General features: G+C 40.1%; 1 protein-coding gene across 2 annotated transcripts in view; it reads left to right on the forward strand.

The window, feature by feature from the left end:
• LOC144600249 (clathrin interactor 1-like) overlaps positions 1 to 22,229 on the forward strand; it is a 132,876-nt gene that overhangs the window by 89,812 nt on the left and 20,835 nt on the right. For both annotated transcript variants that reach the window (XM_078411807.1, XM_078411808.1), the window contains exons 6-8: positions 256 to 430; positions 6,345 to 6,573; positions 15,163 to 15,259. In XM_078411807.1, coding sequence (XP_078267933.1) covers positions 256 to 430; positions 6,345 to 6,573; positions 15,163 to 15,259 — 501 coding nt within the window. The remainder of the gene's footprint in view (positions 1 to 255; positions 431 to 6,344; positions 6,574 to 15,162; positions 15,260 to 22,229) is intronic.

Here is a 22,229-nt window from a genome sequence, read left to right on the forward strand (position 1 = left end):
ATAGGGACAAAGATGGTAAGTATGCATTTGCTAATAACACTGGTGACTTTTCAGTTATTACGGTTATAAACGCATTGGTTTCTTGGTTTTGTTTTACAAAAAGACCAACAGAAGGCATTGCTGTGATCTGAGACCAGTTTATAAGTGTTTTGAAAGTTTACGGTTCATCTGATCAAAGCTCAGATTTATGGAATGTCAAGGCAAGCTGAAGATGGTTGCTAAATTTATGTTATTTTATTCCATTGTGTTATGCAGGTGACAGGTATGATTCAGAGCCAAAATCCAAGTGGGATGATGACTGGGAAAAAGGCAACAAAGGTGTTTTTCCATTCAGTGAAAAGCTAGGAGAGATAAGTGATAAAATTGGGACCACAATTGATGATACCATCAACAAGTTCAGAAAAAAAGACAAAGATGACTCGCCAGAAAGGTAAACTGATCCCTTCAAAATTAATGTGCCGATTTTCTCCTGGGCTATGTTTCTACATGGGCCTCAAATCAATGTGGGAGAAATCACTATGGTAGGATCACAGACTGTAGATATCTCAAATATAGCAGAAAATGCTGGAAATTGTCATGGGTCGGGAAACCTCTGTGGAGAAAGTAACTGTTAATATTTCTGCTCAAAAGCATTTTGCCAGAATTCTTTCCCTGTTCTAATGGTCTTCAACCCGAAACACCACCTGTTTGTCTTTTCAAAGACATTGCCTGATCTGCTGTGATTCCAGCAATTTGTATTTTTACAATGAGAAGTTGTCTTCATTTGTGACTTCTAATTTCTTATTACATTAGAAATAATAATTGCTTGGCACTCTGAGTGCCATCCATCAACTCGAGTCTGAATATTATCTGTTTTGTTGGCTGTGGCATTTGAGGAGAACCATGTGAGCACACTCACTTGCAGTCCCATGAAAGAGGAAAAGCATCAATGAAACAGCCAAAGAGAATTGAGTGCAGAACACCACCCTGATAAACTCCTTGTAGTGATTTCTTGAAGCTGAATCGATTAGCCATAACGCACAGATGTTTCTCATTTAATTCTATCATTTCAGTCACTGTGCAAGTTTTCTTTAATTCCACAATTGTTCTCTATTCTGGTCTAGAATTGACCATTTTTTGGCATAAGCTACAATGAGATCTAGAGCCAAGATTTTGTTCTGTGTCACATTGTGGCGATCAGTGAGAAGCATATTGGTGAATCTGGCATTTGATGACATTTTGGTTGCCACCTTCCATCATTTCTCTGATCTTTCAATAAAGTAGGATGTTAATGATTAGAGTTTATGGATTAGATACAACTAGACAACTTTACATATAATTGGTGTAAACATACTGAAATAGTTTGGCTGGGGATCAACTGCTCCATGGCTGGGGTGTTAGGGCCAAGAGTCCCTACTGTATTGTGTGTGGTTAGCTGCGTGGTAATATTGCAAGAACTGGTTCTAAACAATTAACATTAATCATCATGTGAATCTCAGATGGCGGTCCAGGAACATAACCTTGGCATTCAGAACCAAAAATGGTTGCAAATATTTCAAACGTCTGAAAAAGGGTCCCGTGCCAAAACGCCACCTATCCATTTTCTCCAGAAATGTCGCCTGATCCTCTGAGTTACTCCAGCATTTTGTGTCCATCTTTGGCATAAACCAGCATTTGTAGTTGCTTTTTAAAATTATATTTCAGGCAAGTCTTTGGGGCTCGTCTATTCTGATCTGTTATCACTTGGATAGAAGCACCTGCAATTACTCCCAAGTGTTGATCATTAATTGTCCATTAGTTTTCCATGAATGTTTTTGGCAAAGCTACAGAGATTTGGTTATGGGATCACTTAGTTCTGTCTAGGGTGTGGTGTTCACTTTTTTGGCAAGTACATGGTCCAGTATTGTTTGCTATGTAGAGGAAGACCATGTGGCCCATCAAGCCGATGCTTGCTCTCAAAGCAACCCCGTACCCAGCCATTTCCATGTAACCTATTCTCTTCATGTCCTTTATTTCCCAACTTCACCCTGGAACCTCCCACCTACACGAGGGGTAATTTACAGTAGCTAATTGATCTATTAACCAGAATTTGTTTGCAATGTGGAAAGAAGCTGGTGTATCCAGGGAAAACCCACGTAGCCACAGGAAGCATGTGCAAACTCGCACAGACAGCACCAGAAATTAGGATGGAACCCAGATTGCTGATACTATGAGGCAGCACTACTTCCTATCGTGCCATCGAGCAATCCTTGATGATAACACAAACCAGTTTTAATACTTAATTTGCTCCATACTGTTCAGTTTTAAGTTATTAGGTCAGTTACGAATTTAGCATGATGGTACTGCCACACAGAATGGTGCTGGATATCCTTTTTTGTGTGAAAACAGATCATTAACAACGTTTCCTTGAGATATGCATCAATGGTTGCCAACTCAACAAGTATGGGGTCAAATAGTCTCTCGCCACTTGCTGCCACCCTAATCTTGAAGACGTATTTGTTGCTAACCTGGTCAGAAAAATGTGAATTTACTTATTCACAATCATCGTTCACATAATTTTACACAATGTAAGGTTTTTTTTCATGTACTGAACATCCACATTTGGAACATATCGTGCTCTTTAATATGAGAATGCTTTGACTTCAAAACTAAAGCTCTAAATTTTCTGGGGCCAATTGTTTAAATGCTCTGGAGAATATTAGTTTTGTTTGCTCTTCAAAAAATGAACTAGTTTTAACTTGGGCTGCTGGAGTTCAATAAAAGTAACAGAAATAAATTCTTCGTTTTGATTCATAATTTATATCTCGTTTTCTGTAAAGAAATTAACAATATATTTACCTAAAAACAAAGTTGGTGCTTAGCAAGTCAACTCGACTCCAAATGAAATTACTGTTTAAGGGATCTAAAGACCTGATCTAATCTAGAAAATGGACCATTTATTTATTTTTGTACACCAACCAGAGGTTACCTCCTCAACTGCATACAGTGCCCTCCATAATGTTTGGGATAAAGACCCATCATTTATTTATTTGCCTCTACTCCACAATTTGAGATTTGTAATAGAGTAAAATCGCATGTGGCTGAAGTGCACATTGTCAGATTTTAATAAAGGCCATTTTCATACATTTTGGTTTCACCATGTACAAATTACAGCAGTGTTTATACATAGTCCCCCATTTCAAGCCGCCATAATGTTTGGGACACAGCAATGTCAAGTAAATGAGAGTAGTCATGTTGAGTATTTTGTTGCATATCCTTTGCATGCAATGACTGCTTGAAGTCTGCGATTCATGGACATCACCAGTTGCTGGATGTCTTCTCTGGTGATGCTCTGTCAGGCCTGTATTGCAGCCAACTTTAGCTTATGCTTATTTTGGGGGCTAGTGCCCTTCAGTTTTCTCTTCAGCATATAAAAGGCATGCTCATTTGGGTTCAGATTGGGTGATTGATTTGACTTGGCCGCTTAAGAATTGACCGTTTTTTAGCTTTGAAAAACTCCTTTGTTGCTTTCGCAGTATGTTTGGGATCATTGTCTTGCTGTAGAATGAACCGCTGGCCAATGTTTTGAGGCATTTGTTTGAACTTGCGCAGATAGGATGTGTCCATACAGTTCAGAATTCATTATGCTACTACCAGCAGCAGTTGTATCATCAATGATAAGCGAGCCAGTACCTTCAGCAGCCATACATGCCCAGGCCATAACACCCACACCACCATGTTTCACAGATGAGGAGGTATGCTTTGGATCTTGGGCAGTTCCTTCTCTCCTCCATACTTTGCTCTTGCCATCACTCCGATATAAGTTAATCTTCGTCTCATCTGTCCACAAGACCCTTTTCCAGAACTGTGGTTGCTCTTTTAAGTACTTCTTGGCAAATTGTAACCGGGCCATTCTAATTTTGCAGCTAACCAGTGATTTGCATTTTGCAGTGTAGCCTCTGTATTTCTGTTCATGAAATCTTCTGCGGACCGTGGTCATTGACAATCCACACCTGACTCCTGAAGAGTGTTTCTGATCTGTCGGACAGGTGTTTGGGGATTTTTCTTTATTATAGAGAGAATTCTTCTGTCATCAGCTGTGGTGGTCTTCCTTGGCCTGCCAGCCCCTTTGCGATTAGTAAGCTCACCAGTGCTCTCTTTCTTCGTAATGATGTTCCAAACAGTTGATTTTGGTAAGCCTAAGGTTTGGCTGATGTCTCTAACAGTTTTATTCTTGTTTCTCAGTCTCATAATGGCTTCTTTGACGATCATTAGGCCAACTTTGGTCCTCATGTTGATAAACAGCAATAAAAGTTTCCAAAGGTGATGGAAAGACTGGAGGAAAGACTTGGTGCTGAGAGCTCAATTATACCTGCATTAAGGAGGCAATTAAACACACCTGAGCAATTACAAACATCTGTGAAGCCATGTGTCCCAAACATTATGGTGCCCTGAAATGGGGGGGACTATGTCCAAACACTGCTGTAATTTCTACATGGTGTAACCAAAATGTATAAAAATAGCCTTGAATAAAATCTGACAATGTGCACTTTAACCATATGTGATTTTTTTTTCTCTATTACAAATCTCAAATTGTGGAGTACAGAGGCAAATAAATAAATGATGTGTCTTTGTCCCAAACATTATGGAGGGCACTGTAGTTACTGCCTTTTCTGGTTGTAAGCTATTTGACAATTGGAGGCGTCTATCTGCAGCAATGCCACTCCCCTGACTCGACCTGCACGGTTTGTTAGGGGATTGAGCGGCGCTGCTGTGGAGGTCAGGGAGCCAGTGGTCACTTGGGGTTTTGTGTTGTCGGCTAACTCATGCTGTCAGTAATACAGACAGCTTCTGGTCTGCTGAATGGTGAGGGACACATCTGAACCCTTTGAATCCCCACAGGAGTAAATACAGTTTTTGAAAACTATTTATTGATGTGCATCATTTTTTTGGTTTGGGCTTTGGATGCACATTAGTACAGGTTGCTGGATGTTATTTCAGCCATGATGAATTTTACCGTGGATCTGCTGAGAAGTCTTTAATCCAATTCCCAGCGACGTGAACACCTTTTAGGAGATGGCACATGGTAGCACACTGGTAGAAAAGGCAATGCTCAAAATTGTTTGTGACTGGCAAACTTGGGCTGATCGTCAAAAGATTTGGCTGCATTATTTTGAGATAAAAAAACTGGAGTAAAAACCTGATAGCACCAAAGGACACTTAACTTTTCCTTACAAATGCCTACTAGGACCAACTATCCTAAGAAATGTGGTAATTGACTTTCCCCCCTCCTTAAAATTGGAATGGGAGCTTTCAGAGTTGATGGCATTGCACAGTTTCCCAGTAAGCCCTGTGATATACCAATTGATATCCACAAAGAAAAAGACCCTGATATCCAATCTAGACCTGTTGCAACCCAAGTGGCATCAATTGTCCTCCAACACGAATGATCCAAACGCACCATGTCCAGGCACGGTGTTTTGTCCACGGTAAAATTCATCATGGCTGAAATAAGCCAACATCACTGAATTGGTCTGCAGTACGTAATTCTTTAAAAGTGGCAACACAAGTAGACAAGCTAATGAAGGTGGCACAGGGCATGCTTTCCCTCTTTGTCCAAGACATTAAGTGTAGGAGTCGGAACATGTACAAAATGTTAGTTGGGTCATACTTTGAGCTAAATAACATTATAGTAATTCATTATTCTACAGTAATTCATTATTCTACAGTAAGGATGTGATTAAGCAAGAGTGTGTAGAAAAGATTCACAAGATGTCACCAAGATGGCGGGGCGTGAGTTACAAGGGGAAATGAGATAGGATGGATCTGTTTTCCTTGGAGCAAAGGTGGCTGACAGGCGATATAAATGTAAATAATTATGATAGACGGTATAAGGTGAAAAGGAGCAAGTTTAAAGTGGATCTGACGGGTAAATTTTTACAGTGGTTGGTATCTAAAATGAGTTGCCAGAAGAGATGGAAAGCGGCATGAGCATTTAAGAGGTATCTGAACTTGCACTTGAATGAGAAAGGGCGAGACAGATGTTGAATTGATGTTGTCATGGGAGATGAGTGTTATTAGACATGATATTCAACAAACATGATGAGAAACTAAAGATTATGGACAAAATGTAGTTATATCGGTCTAAACATGACTTCTGTTTCAAAGATACAATAATGACATTGTGGACCTTTGTACCTACAGACTACTCTCAACAACCTGTGATCACTTTTCCAGATCTTAGCTATTTATTTCCAACTTATTTCAAATTGAGGACCTCATTTTTCATTTTGTTTCTGATCTGGTGGTTCTCTGTTGTGTCGTAATCCGTTACCTTTTACTCACTGCAATTTGCTTTTGTTGTTGTGTTTTTTTTTAAATATCAGTGATAGCGAGGAGGAGAGAAGGTCCAGGAACAATGGCAAAATTGGGAAATCTGAATACAAGGATAATGAAGAGACGGTGACAACCAAATCCATCCATATCACCCAAGCAACAGAGACCACGACCACCCGGCATAAACGATCCGGAGTCCCTTCCAAAACTGTTGACCTCGGCGCTGCAGCACATTACACAGGAGATAACCCAAGTCCAGAAGTGAACTCTGCTGCAAAGGTGGGAATTGCAAGTGCTAGAACTTTACCTTAGAGTGCCTGGGTATATATGCTTTTTATTTTTGCATGATTAATTGTTTCAAGCATGTAATAATATCCCGCAGGGATCGGTGTTGGGTCCCTTACTGTTTGTAATCTACATAAATTATCTGGATGTCAACGTACAGGGCATGATCAGCAAGTTTGCAGACGACACAAAGGTAGGGGGGGGGGTGGTGAATAGCGAGGAAGGGATCTGCAAGCTGCAGGAAGATATAGATGAGATGGTCAGATGGGCGGAGCAGTGGCAGATGGAATTTAATCCTGAAAAGTGCGAGGTGATGCACTTTGGCAGAAATAAACTTGGAGAGGGCGTACACCATGAATGGAAGGACCCTAGGGAAGACAGGGGTACAGAGGGACCTTGGAGTACAGGTACACAAGTCCTTGAAGGCAGCAGGACAGGTGGACAAGGGTGGTCAAAAAGGCATATGGGTTACTGACCTTCATTATCCGGGGCATCGAATATAAAAGTAGGGGGGTAATGATGGAATTGTACAGAACACTGGTGAGGCCACAGCTGGAGTATTGTGTACAGTTCTGGTCACCACATTATAGAAAGGATGTGATAGCTTTGGAGAGGGTGCAGAGGAGATTCACCAGGATGCTGCCAGGGATGAAGGGCCTCGGCTATGAGGAGAGACTGAGCAGACTGGGGTTGTTTTCCCTGGAGCAGAGAAGGCTGAGAGGGGACATGATTGAGGTGTACAAGATCATGAGGGGCATAGATAAGGTAGATGGCGGGGAACTTCTTCCACTGGTGGAAGGTTCAACAACGAGGGGACATAGATACAGGGTAGGGGGAGGGAGGTTTCGGGGGGATGTGAGAAAGAACTTTTTCACCCAGAGGGTGGTTGGAGTCTGGAACTCACTGCCTGGGGTGGTGGTGGAGGCGGGAACACTCACAACGTTTAAGAGGCATTTGGATGGGCACTTGAAATGCTACAACATTCAGGGCTACGGTCCAAATGCGGGAATATGGGATTAAAATTAGACTGTGTTGGTAACGGGCGGCGCGGACACGATGGGCCGAAGGGCCTTTTTCTGTGCTGTAGGACTCTATGACTCTATCTCTGTACATAGAGAGTTTGTTTCCTCATTGTGCTTCTGCCAGCTCTTTGCAAGGCCTACTCAATTACTCCCCACCACCTAGCCATGCGGCACTGCAAAAGTTTTAAAATTTCTATCCATTTCCTTTTTAAAGTTAACATGGAACATATCAGTTTTCTCTACAGTAATCAGTTCATTTGATTATTCAAAGATACAGCACCCTCCATAATGTTTGGGACAAAGACCCATCATTTATTTATTTGCCTCTGTACTCCACAATTTGAGATTTGTAATAGAAAAAAATCACGTGGTTAAAGTGCACATTGTCAGATTTTAATAAAGGCCATTTTTATACATTTTGGTTTCACCATGTAAAAATTACAGCTGTGTTTATACATAGTCCCCCCATTTCAGGGCACCATAATGTTTGGGACACATGGCTTCACAGATGTTTGTAATTGCTCAGGTGTGTTTAATTGCCTCCTTAATGCAGGTATAAGAGAGCTCTCAGCACCTAGTCTTTCCTCCAGTCTTTCCATCACCTTTGGAAACTTTTATTGCTGTTTATCAACATGAGGACCAAAGTTGTGCCAATGAAAGTCAAAGAAACCATTATGAGACTGAGAAACAAGAACAAAACTGTTAGAGACATCAGCCAAACCTTAGGCTTACCAAAATCAACTGTTTGGAACATCATTAAGAAGAAAGAGAGCACTGGTGAGCTAACTATGGGGAGCTAACTAATCGCAAAGGGACTGACAGGCCAAGGAAGACTTCCACAGCTGATGACAGATTTTCTCTATATTCTCTCTATAAATAAAGAAAAATCCCCAAACACCTGTCCACCAGATCAGAAACACTCTCCAGGAGTCAGGTGTGGATTTGTCAATGACCACTGTCTGCAGAAGACTTCATGAACAGGAATACAGAGGCTACACTGCAAGATGCAAACCACTGGTTAGCCGCAAAAATAGGATGGCCAGGTTGCAGTTTGCCAAGAAGTACTTAAAAGAGCAACCACAGTTCTGGAAAAAGGTCTTGTGGACAGATGAGACGAAGATTAACTTATATCAGAGTGATGGCAAGAGCAAAGTATGGAGGAGAGAAGGAACTGCCCAAGATCCAAAGCATACCACCTCATCTGTGAAACACGGTGGTGGGGGTGTTATGGCCTGGGCATGTATAGCTGCTGAAGAACTGGCTCACTTATCTTCATTGATGATACAACTGCTGATGGTAGTAGCATAATGAATTCTGAACTGTATAGACACATCCTATCTGCTCAAATTCAAACAAATGCCTCAAAACTCATTGGCTGGCGTTACATTCTACATTCTAGAGCAAGGCAATGATCCCAAACATACTGCTAAAGCAACAAAGGAGTTTTTCAAAGCAAAAAAATGTTCAATTCTTGAGTGGCCAAGTCAATCACCCGATCTGAACCCAAATCTCAAATTGTGGAGTACGGAGGAAAATAAATAAAATGGGTCTTTGTCCCAAACATTATGGAGGGCACTGTACTCTTTAGCTAGACTGAAATTATTATTTGCACTTAAATTGTAGCTGTTTTCATGAGAGGTCAATTGGAAATTATCATTCACCTCCAAAGTCCTTCCCTCTCTGAGTCTTAATCATACTGGGCTCAATAGACATGGGTAGCCTTTAGGACCTCTCAAACTTTAATTCCTGAGGAGGCAATGTCTGTGCTGATAACCACCACCTCTGCACAAACTGCAATATTCTTGGTCTCGCCAACCGTGAACAGTGGCTGTCACTGCAGAAATACGTGTTCTGTGGTGCTCATGAGTCTGCACCATGTTTCCAAATGTAAGGGCCTGGTAACAAGGATTTTATTTTTGTGGGTTGTAAATCTTTTTCCCCATCCTCTGTCTATGGACTTACTGTGTCATCCACCACTAAAGAGACAGGTACAGCTATTTTAAGCCGCCGCCCCGCCAAAAAAAACTTTTGTTGTGTTAATGCTCTTTAGGGTCAAAGAAGGGTAGGGATAGCATGTGCCAACACCCTCCTTTTCACTCTTGAAAATCTAAGTCTTTGAACAACATTTCCCTGCCACAATGTCTGAGGTTGTCTTTGCTTTTAGCATAATGCATCTTAAAGTTTAAGTCTTCATCCTGTCACAATTTTTCTTAAGGTAATTTTGTTTTCAGGATGCAAGCAATGATGGCAGTCGTGTATTTATTGTACTGTTGTCCTGAAAATAATTAGAAGCCCATATTTTAAAAAAATCAGTTGTGTTATTACAAAGCAATGGCAGCTTCTGTGATCATTTACGCCTATAAGCTCAGATTTACTGAATTCCCTTTCCCAATTTTACATGGGTTGAACTTTTGGCCTCTGGATTACTAATTGTGCTTTAAGTTAAAATTTCAAGAGAAAGTATTTTTCAACACTAATGAAATGTGTGAATTTTGAGCATGAATAATTGCAATAAGCCCCAGTGATTCCCCCTGAGTGACAGATTTGTGTTGGCTCATTACTTAATGTGTGAGTGAGTTGGGTAAATACTACTGATGGGAGAAGCAGGCTGTTTATCTGCAGTTCTTTCAGCAGGAATAATTTTAAGTCTCCCAATCACTAAATCAAATCAATGTTCCCGAGATTGATAAATTCAATCTCTGCCGTGAAGTGCCTTTGGTAACAAATTGTATTTGGTAGTTTAGTTTTTGGTGCTTCTATTAACGAGTTATTAATGATATTGGTTATGACAGTTGTGTGAACTTTCTATGGAGTCATAGAGTGATACAGTGTGGAAACAGACCCTTCGGCCCAACTCGTCCACACCAGCCAACTGTGTCCCAGCTACACTAGTCGACTACGCTGCTTCAACCTGTGATATTTGTGAAACAAGGCTGATTTTGTCCTGACCTTTAGTGCTAGCTGACAGGATTTTGCTTCATACAGTGGTATTAAAAGTGGTGGTAGTCATTTGAAAATAAACCATGAGCTTCGTGTCCAGAAATGATCATAAAATAATAGTAACAACTCTCCATTCATCTTTTGCTTCTGTAAAAAAACACTTTTTAACTTGGAGAAACTCAACGTTGTCTCTTAGGTTTGCTATAAAGCCTTCCAGAGATGATGATTGTAAATTTCCCCTCCCTTCTCACAGGGATGTTTCTGGCAATCTCGCCTGGAATTTGGTGAACCACAGCAAATTAACTGTTTTTAAAGCTGATTATTTCCCCTATAAAATGAAGCTCATTAAAATGAAAGCTATTAGATCATGCAAATGACGACTAGTAAATTTCACATTTATGAAAGCTGGAAAAGCCCCAATGAATTCAGTAAGAGGGGGATGGGAATCAATACAATATTATCTGATTCTTGTATTACCTTAGCCAAAAATAATTTGTAATTACAAGCTATGGTTACCTGCTTTGTACTTTTTATTATGGTATGTTGGAATGTAGGAAATATGGGAGGCATGATTAGTCCTTTCACCCAAACATGCCAGTCATAGAATTCAAGAAAACAATAGTCTGAATCAGTCTGAAGAAGGGTCTCAACCCAAAACATCACCCTTTCCTTCTCTCCAAAGATACTGCCTGTCCCGCTGAGTTACTCCAGCATTCTGTGTCTGTCTTCAATAAAATAATAGCTGATTTGATTTTTTGATCTCTGGTCTATTTCCCTCATGTGCTCCATAAACCTTGAAACATACCCCAAAAATCTAACAATACAACTTTGAATATATTCAGTGATTCAGGTGCTGCAACTTTCAGGTAGAGAATTCCAAAATATCATGACTCCCAGGGATAGACACAAAGCTGGAGTAACGCAGCGGGACAGGCAGCATCTCCGGAGAGAAGGAATGGCTGACGTTTCGGGTCGAGACCCCTCTTCTCGACCCGAAATGTCACCCATTCTTTCTCTCCGGAGATGCTGCCTGTCCCACTGAGTTACTCCAGCTTTTTGTGTCTATCTTTGATTTAAACCAGCATCTGCAGTTCCTTCTTACACATGACTCCCAGGGAAGTAACTCCTTCTCAGTTTTTAGACGATGTGTTTTTCTGAAACACACTCTCCCAGATTGAGATATCCCTTCAAAGGTTACCCTAGCATGCCCCCTCAGAAACTTTCTAACTTTCAACTGTCGATCTTCTAAAGTCCAATTAATATACGCCTAACCAGTTATATATTTCCTTATAACGACAACTTTGTCAAACAAGAAATCATCCGAGTTAACTTCCTTGTACTGCCTCTATACAAATACAAAATAAATAGGGAAACCAAAACTGCCTGTATTATTCCAAGTAGGGCGTCGCCAATGCCCTGCACAGTTTTAACAAGGCTTCCCTTTTACGTTTAATTCACCTTGCAATAATGGTCAACATTCCACTTGTAATCATCACTACTTGCTGTACCAACATGTTAACCTTGTGTTACAGGTACAAGGGTGCCAGTGTCCTTTGCGTGTAGCATTCTGTAATCTCTCGCCTTGTACATAATATTCTTCTGACAAAGAGGTCTCCTATACACTACAGGATGTATAAGAATATACTGGATCTAACCATGTTTTCCGGGGATGCTGCCTGACCCACTGGGTTACTCGAGTACTTTGTCTTACTTTGTAAACCAGCATCTGCAGTTCCTTGTTTCTGCAGGTCAATGAATAAGTCAATGAATTGAACATGCTTTGGTTTGTTTCACCTGTACGTAGTAAAAACAATGCTTTAACTAGTCAGGTTGGAGTGTATTATTGCAGGGAGAAAATGTGTTTCTTTTCAATGATCTTTCCTGCTTAACCTTAATATTTCTGTTTTTTTCTGGGTTTTTTTTATTTCATATTTCTGGCATCTGCAGTATTTTTCCATTGTCACAGCTGAAATGTGGTCTTTGCTGCTACCTGCTGGATGGTATAACACACATCAACACAAATTACAATTGGTAACATGTTGGTTATGAACACTTTGATAGTGTAATATCCAGCTCGATTTTGCATAATGAATTTTAAGAAAATGGGGATTAGTTTATCTTATCGAAAACAATATTCTCCATTAAATAAGAATAGTTTCCAATATCCTTGCAAACAATGATGGTGCTCTCAACTGTGTTTCAAATGGGTTGGTCCAGGGAAATAATTCCCAGAAATCAGTAGTTCTTTAAAAGCATCATGTTTTCCCCATTTTGCCTAATAACCAGATTTCCAGTCTCGACTGCCATAAAATATGAATGTGAATCTAAATAAAATTTTCCTCTTCGTAACGTTTTGTAATACAATACAATACAATACAATACAATACAATATATCTTTATTGTCACTGTACAGGGGTACAACGAGATTGGGAATGCGCCTCCCATACGATGCAATAATTTAATTAGCTAGTCAGTATTAATTTAAACAACCCAATGAAACAAATTGTAACAGTTTTAAAACAGAATAAAGTGCAAGTAGATCTGTGCCGGATCACTGTGCGATGTGACCATCCGGCTATGGCCCTGGGGATGAAGCTGTTAATTAAGTCCATTAAGTGGGGTAAGTAATCAGAGCTCCAGGGTAGACACAAAATGCTGAAGTAACTCAGCGGGTCAGGCAGCATCTCTGGAGAGAAGGAATAGGTGACGTTTCGGGTCGAGACCCTCAAACTTCAAATAGTGCCTGCTTTCCCTCTCTATTCCCTCCCCTTTCCAGTTCTCCCACCAGTCTTCCTGTCTTCGAGTACATCCGATCTTTGTCCCGCCCCCTCCCCTGACATCAGTCTGAAGAAGGGTCTCGACCCAAAACGTCAACCATTCCTTCTCTCCAGAGATGCTGCCTGACCCGCTGAGTTACTCCAGCATTTAGTGTCTACCTTCGATTTAAACCAGCATCTGCAGTTTTCATTCCTAGACATCAGAGCTCCAGGACTTTGTATCTCATGTAGACAGTAAATCACTGTGTAGAAATTCACAAGGGTTTTTTTGCTATTGATTCTTGTCACATGACCTGTTGTGTTGTGAATGCATTTTACAATAGCATCCAAATTATTCTATTTTCAAATTTAAAAACAAAGGAAGGTGCAAAGTACACATGTTATTGTCAACCCCCTCTCTCCTCCCACCTCCATGGTTTAGCCTTGTCTGCTGATTTGTAATCTTCAGCTTGGACCCATGAGCAACTCACAGTAATTCTATGCAGTCACTTCCAATCTAAAATAGAAATTCATTTGCCAACAGATAATGAACCTTTTAGTGAATTTTGAGTTAATTTAAAGTTAATTTGGTATCTTAAGATAGTAATTCACAAGGAATTGCGCAGAGATAGTAGCCTAACATCGATCTCAAGGGAAAATTTATCAGTTACATTGTGACCTTAAGGCAGTAGCTTTTTGCCCTTTTTGTTCTACATTAACCTGTAGTTTCGAGTCTTGAATCATTCATTTCCATTAATTTACAAATATCATTCGAGTTGCTCATTAATAAATGTTGGAATTCTGAATCGAGAGTATAATTGAGAACACTCCTAATAACTATATCCTAAGTAACAAATTGGAAATATGCAATTGGAGCGATTTTGCCAGGAGTTTACATCTAAAGGGATGCAATACAGTTTTTTAACATTGTGAATTCAATGATGCTTTGGTAGGATAGTCCAGTGTATCCTTGTGGTATTCAAAAAAATGTTAAATGATTAGGAAATAAACCGGGGTCATAACCCAGGATCTAGAGGACTGATGTAAGGCAATAGTTGTTTTTCTTATTGTTAACTCTTGCAGCGTGACTTGGAAATTACACTATTTGCCTATTTCAAATGCTGTACAGAATTGTCTTAAGCTTTTTGACACTTTGAGATCTCACATAAGGATAATACTTGGGAAGAAACATTGCTTTAATCCCTGTGGCTCCATGAACTACTCAAAAGGAAAACAATGTTATTTATTTTTTTATGTAGCAATGGTTAAGAGTACAGAAACCAGATTTGACATCGTATCATGGAAGCTGTGACATTTAACTTTGATAATCTGGAATCTTTACTTTTTAAAATAAACTTAGTTTCATGGTCATCATTTCGGTCAAATTTTCATAAAAACCTATCTGGTTCTCCAATGGCATTCTGAGAAGGAAACCTACCATCCTCGTGGTCTGAAGATGCTGGAATCTGGTGCAAAGTAAACATGCTTGAGGAAATCAGCAGCTCAAGCAGTATATGAAGTGAGAGGGAGTCAATCCTAATGCAGAATCTCGATGCAAAATTGCTTTCCCCCTATAGATGCTGCTCAACCCACTGAGTGTCTCCAAGCAGTTTGTTTCTTGATCCTTGTGTGGTTTGCTCTATATATGACTCCAAGCCTACAGTAATTCATTTTTTGATGGCATAGCAAGCCATTCTGCTTCGATGCTTTGAGGGGTGGGAAATTATTCAGATCCTGTAAAGAATAATCAAATAGAAAATATGTTGGTGTACAGTAACAGAAAACATGCTCCTACATTTCAGTCTAATTGCTTTACAGGTCTAGTTTAGTCCCTTCTCACTAACTCTGCTTTGCCTCCTGCCTAGGTTTCAACACCAAACTCAGTGAACAGCAAGTCAGCAAATAACCTGGTGGATCTACTATTTAACACAGGATTTGAATCCAATCAAATTCCTTCTACAGGTAATGCTTGATACTTTTTTTTGTACCCGAGTCTGTCTGCCTTTGAATAGCAACACTGACCAATTAAGTTTCTGGAACAATTTTCGTGAGTCAGCTGACTATTTATTTCTTATCCAAAGCTATTGGCACATGTGCTAGTTTCCAATCATCATGCTGATTGGGCCACTGCACCTGCTGCACGCTTCCAGCGATTCAACCCTGTTTTTAATTAAAACTTGTTACCTCAGGATCATTTGTCATCTGAGAAACTGGTATCCAGCCAAAACGGAGAAATTAATTAGACACTCAAAATCTGAATTATGATTGGTAACTTTTTACGCCTGTTTTTAAACTTCCTGAAAGTGTTATTTTGGATGCTGTACCAATTTCGTTCACATGGAGCACAATTGTATTTTTTGAAAAGTCTACCCAGTTTGTTGTCTTGATGTATTCGGATCCATTTCATCACCACCTGTTCTATTTAAATAAGCACAGGATGGTGGAAATTTGTAGCCCAACTGCTGCTGTGAGTGAAGGTCGGCTGATGTTGTGAAATGGAGACTAAACGTAATGTCTTCAGCCCGTCTGTGATTTGATAATCCCCATTGGTTTTTCTCTGAGATTACGCCTCGGATTTCTATACATTTTCCATATTGAAACAAAACCTTCTGGCAACAGTTTCAGACCCTATATGATAATGGGTTTGTTTTCCTATTTAGATGTCAAAGCTTTTTTGTACTTTATTAATCCAGCAGAGGTTTGAATATAGGCACAAAATGCTGGAATAACTCAGCGGGACAGGCAGCCGCTCTGGATAGAAGGAATGGGTGACTTTTCAGATCGAGACCCTTCTTCAGTCTGAAGAAGCTCTTCAGTCTGAAGAAGGGTCTCAACCCAAAACTCCACACATTCCTACTATCCATAGATGCCACCTGTCCCACTGAGTTACTACAGAATTTTGTCTATCTTCAGTGTAAACCAGCATCTGCAGTTCCTTCCTACACAGAGGTTTTAATATAACAACTTGTTCATCACAGATAAATTTTAAAGGCAAAGTACTGCAGATATTGGATATCTGAAATTCAAAATAACAGGATAAGTATAACAGCCCTAATGGTATCTATGGAGACAGTAACAATTAACATTTCAGGTTGATGACTGTTTATCAAACTCGTGTCTCTGGACGAGTGGTCCAGAACTGTGTTTGCCGGTCTAGTAACTGAATCCTCGAGCATGTGGTTTTCAGCTGCATGATCAGATGTAAAATTTGGGGGAATGGCGGGAAAAGCAGTGTTGGGGTGGGTTGTGGTGAGCAATTACAAAATGACGAGTGTCAAACAAGAAAATAATCGCAATTTTCAAACATAATGCTTCATCTCACAAGCCATTATTATAGGTAGATTGAGTAAGCCTGGTATTGGGCTTCTGCAAGCAGTTTGGAGATAAGCAAAATATTGAGTCGATAAAATTGTAAATGGAAAAAAGAGAATTTCAGTTAAATTAAATGTTCCAGTATTCCTTTCAGTACAACTGACTCTTGGATAATCAGTCTACAAGGCACCATATAAAGCAGTTGCAGTTGTAGTGAGATGACTAAATTGTGTAAAGAAGCGTGCAAGACTTAAACCTAATACACTCATTATATCATACGCGCACTTTGAAAAGGCATTCCGATGTTACATATCATTGCTCCTGAGCTATTTATACAAAAGAGTTGTACTGCATTAGATTAACTAGTGTGTTACAGTGTGGCAGATGGCCTGGATATCTTGCAGCTATCTGATGGCTTTTTAGAAATAGTGCCAGATGTTGGACATCGTCCCCCTGTGCACATGATGGTGTACAGATGTTCCTTCTCCACCTGAGTGGTTCATAAACACTGCAGGCAAAGATGATGCATCATAGTTCATATAAGCTGGATATTGTAGTTTGAGCAATATCTAGGTTTTAAGTCCTGACTGCAATGTCTAGCTTTCCACGTTTTAAGGTAAACTATCAGATGCATGTGAAAGATACTGGTTCAATAGTTATCTCCGAGGATTTTAAACTGTTTCTAATTAACTCCTTTGAATTGAAAGCAGCTGTATTTCCGTATTGAGATAATGCACTATCAATTTTGACCTTAACTTAAACATGACTATTTGTCTTTTAAAAGATGTAGAACTAAAATAAATTATGTGCAAGTTTTAGCATTATGGGTATGAAATGCAGCATTACTCCAAATTCCAATTGGTAATGCAAGCCTCAAATATGCATTGGGTATCGCGAGTGTCCCCTGATTATGTAATGTCCCGTTCCTGAGAAATATCCATAAACTGAATTTTAGTTGGAAATGAACTATTTCTTCTCAAATAGTACAATTTTTAGCCTCAACAATGCTTGGGGACTGATCTGCAAAGAGTAAACTTGGGAAGTTCAGTGTAGGTTTTAGGGAGTTGTTACCAGCATGTGAATTCTGACAAATATTAGTCAGAATGCATGGCCGATGGGAGGAGATAATCAGTGAGAAAGTTATCGGGAGTGAAAATGTGCACTCAACGAGAGTCAGCTCGGGGTTTGTGATGTTTGTTCTTGGAGCTTGGAAAAGGCATTAGCTTTTTCAATAGGTGATATTGCATTGCTTCCTGGTGAAGAGATTACAGCACAATACCTCCGAGCAGTCAAGGAGAATTTACACAAAGTCAGATGTTTGTAAATCACACCTTCTGTAAACTAGGGGTGTCCCGTAAACATTGTCCAATGACCAGCCTTGCAGGCTAGTCTGTCAGGGTTTCATTTCTGGTTAGTGAGTTTACTGATGTCAGTAAATTAGTGTTGTATTTAGATGTAAATCTTTTGTACTGAAGACGCCACACAGGAAAGGACACAAAGTGTTGGACTCCCTAGGGTCCCTGGATGGTGGAGAGGGACAGATGTTACATCTCCTACAGTTGCAGGGGAAAGTACCCTGAGAGGGGGTTGTTTGGGTGGGAAGGGATGAGTTAAACAAGGAGATATGGAGGGAGCCGTCTTTGCGGAAGGCGGATAGGGGGTTGAGATGGGAAGATGTGACTAGTGGTGGGATTACATTGGACGTGAAGAAAATGGTGGAGTATGATGCGTCGGTCTATGATATATGTTATGACATTTATATGGTGGAGTATGATGGGTCTGAAGAAGGTTTCTAACCCGAAAAGTCACCTGTTCCTTTTCTCCAGAAATGCTGCCTGACCCACTGAGTTACTCCAGCATTTAGTGTATATCTTTGGCATAACTCGCAACTGTAGTTCCTTCCTACACATGATGTGTTGGATGCAGAGGCTGGTAGGCTGAAAGGTGAGGACCAGGGGAACTCTTTCCTTGTTCCGTCTTGGAGGAGGGGGAGCAAGAGCAGAACTATGGGAAGGGGGGAAGCCACCTTTATCAAAGAAAGATTCACTTCCTCTCAGCTCATCTACTGCATCCGATGTACATCGGAGAGACCGTTGCTAACAACTCCCAACCCCTGCTACTTTCCTCTCCCTGGCTTCACAATCCACAACTCCTCAAACCTGTCTCACACTGATTCTTATCTCAGGCCCTGTCAAAAAAACTCCCCTCCGGCCTATTACCTGCTATGCTTTGTTCTGCCTCCTCCCCTTTCCAGCTTTCTTCTCCCCCTCCCTACAATCAGCCTGAAGAGGAATTTTGACCCGAAACGTAACCTATCCATGTTCTCCAGAGATGCTGCCTGACCCCCTGAGTTAATCCAGGATTTAGTCCTTTTGTGCATTAACGAGCATCTGCAGTCGTTTGTTTCTGCGCAACACAAGAAGATAAGAGTAGGTCACTCTCTCCTCAAGCCTTCTGTGTGAGTTGCCCCATAACCCTCAATTTCTTTTTCAATTATTTATCTCCATACACCTTAAATATATCATGTAAGAAAATAACTGTAGATGCTGGTACAAATCAACATTTATTCACAAAATGCTGGAGTAACTCAGCAGGTCAGGCAGCATCTCAGGAGAGAAGGAATGGGTGACGTTTCGGGTCGAGAACCTTCTTCAGACTCATCGAATCATCTGGCCTCCACCACCCACGGGAAGAGAATTCTAGACATTACCTGTCCTCCGAAGAAATTTCTATGTACCTTAATTATAAATGACGGTCCCCATATTCTGTAATTCTGTACATTTGATTGTGACTCTCCCAACTAGTGGAAATGTGGAGGATTTAACTACAGAACCTACTCATTGTCGTATCCAGTGATGACTTGTTTGCATCAACATCTGAGTATAGGATGATGCTCTGTTTGGTGCTCATCATCTAAATTCCTGCATTGAGAATGGTCATTTGATCAATGGAATCCCTGTCTAACAGTGAACAGCAACAGGAGAGGGGAGATAATGTGCAATGTGATCCTAAGGAGAGCAATAAATAATCTGATCGCAATTTTAAATATTCTCTTTTCTGCTTTTTTATGTATGTAGTACATTTTGGTTTACCATTGGATTGCGCTAAATAGTGATTAGATTAGGCTGACTCATTCCATTGAATTTATGGAAGAAAGCTGGCAATTAGATGGTGCCTTTTGCAACCTGTGGATATTCCCAAAGCATTGTAGTAATTTGATGTAATTTCCCCCCGTTTTTTTTAAATGTATGCAGATTTAATAATAAAAATAAACTTCCTTGTCAACATATTAGTGTTTCAAGAGGAATTTCATGGTCCAGGCTCTATTTGGTCTGTAAGGAATTATACTGTTTTGCTGCCCAAAGAGTTTGGGATTAACCTGGTTGCCTAAGTTTTGTACGATGAAAACTTTTTTTTTTAATCAATCAAAACTGTTTAAATATAGAAGTTCCTGTTTCTAAGATGAATATTTAGACTTGGCTGACGTATTAAATGGAGTGTGGAGATTTAATTATTCAGTGATAAATATATCAGATTTATTTAAGATATTTTAAGATTCTGTTTGCTTTGTTCTCATCACTTCATCTCTGTCACATTCTCATTTATTTTATTGTCATTATGATTGGTGATGTTCTAGGATTAATATTTGAGCAATAAAGTCACCAGTGGTATATTCAATTTTACCACTGGAAATATTATTATTTATTTTAAAACCCACATTTTGCAATCTGAAAAGTCATTAAACTTGCCAATTCATATAGATTGATGCTTCCCTGGAGCTTTTAACACTTCTTGGATGAGAGGAATTGCTTAGACATTAAAAACAAGTGTTATATTGAAGATAGGCACAAAAAGCTGGAGTATCGCAGCGGGACAGGCAGCATCTCTGGAGAGAAGGAATGGGTGACGTTTCGGGTCGAGACCCTTCTTGTAGCGCCTGGCCCATTGATTCAGAGACAATCCTAAATACCACCATTGCTCCAGTGGAATTTAAATTCATATCAAACACTCACTATAAAACTACTGGATTGGTTCCATAATGTTCTTAAGGCAGGAAATCAACTGACCTTACTTGGCCTGGCCTATATGCCTCCAGGTCCATAATGTGGCTGTCTCTTACTAACTTTAAAGCACCGTAGCAAACAACTTGGTTCAAGAGGCAATTAAGAAGGGATAATAAATGCTGGCATTGCCACTGATGTCTATATCCCATGAATAAATAAAAATAAGCACATTGGTAGATTTTGTTAATCAAGGTGACTGAAGATTAATTTTGAGGAGAGAGCAACTAAATTTAAATTTGGATATACAGTATAAGATATCTTCCAAAGAACCATGTCATTCCAGCCTCTTTGTTTTTATGATTATTATTATTGGTTTTTGCAATTATTGGTTGTAAACACTCTTGGTTATTACTTGTCCACTGTGTATAAGTCTGTAGTTCACAGGCTGCTTTTGATTGAAAGTTAACATTGGGCTTTGAGAGAGAGCTGCATACAGTTAATGTTACAGTATGGAAACAGACCCTTTGGTTCAAATCATATAAGCTGACCATGCTAGCCAGCCAAGCTAGTCCCATTTTCCTCCGTTCGGCACATATCCCTTAAAACTGTTTCTGTTCACATACCTGCCCAAATGTCCTTTAAATGTTATCATACTTGCCTCAACTGCCTTCATTGGCAGCTCGTTGCATGTATACACAATACAATACAATATATCTTTATTGTCATTGTACAGAGGTACAACGAGATTGGGAATGCGCCTCCCATACGATGCAATAATTTAATTAGCTAGTCAGTATTAATTTAAACAACCCAATGAAACAAATTAGAACAGTTTTAAAACAGAATAAAGTGCAAGTAGATCTGTGCCGGATCACTGTGCGATGTGACCATCCGGCTCAGCAGGACCGGTTCATAGCAGCTATGGCCCTGGGGATGAAGCTGTTCCTGAGTCTGGAGGAGCGGGCGTAGAAGGCCTTGTATCGTCTGCCCGATGGTAGAAGTTCGAACAGACTGTTGCAGGGGTGTGAAGAGTCTTTGTGGATGCTGGTGGCTTTTCTAAGGCATCGTGTGTTGTAGATGCCCTCCAAGGCTGGTAGCTGTGTTCCGATGGTCCTCTGAGCTCTATGGACTACCCGCTGAAGAACTTTCTATGTGGAAAAAGCTGCCCCTCCGATCCCTTCAATTCTTTCCCCTCTCATTTTAACGCTTTACCTTCTAGTTTTGATTCCCCTTCCCAAGGAAAAAGACTGTGTGGATTCACCTTATCTCTGTCACACATGGTTATATACACCTCTGTCATCCCTCATAACGTAAACCCTAAGGAATATATATTGATTATTGATGCTTGCTTGTGTACATTTTACAAACTCTGCCATGCAAGCCTGTTACATTATGCGTGTCCCAGTCAATATTAAGGAAGTTGCAATCTCCACTGATGCTATCCTATTATTCTTATAGTTATCTGCAGTCTCCTTGAACAACCACTCCTCTAATTCGTGTTGACTATTCTAGGGGAGGGGGGAGGGGGGAGGGGTTGGCCTATGAAACACCCAGACTAAAACACACCTCAAAAAGGCATTCTACCTCGGGTAAAAATGATACCAGGCTAGAAACGT

This window comes from Rhinoraja longicauda, chromosome 14 (genome assembly GCF_053455715.1).
Source record: "Rhinoraja longicauda isolate Sanriku21f chromosome 14, sRhiLon1.1, whole genome shotgun sequence".
NCBI classification, from domain to species: Eukaryota; Metazoa; Chordata; class Chondrichthyes; order Rajiformes; family Arhynchobatidae; genus Rhinoraja; species Rhinoraja longicauda.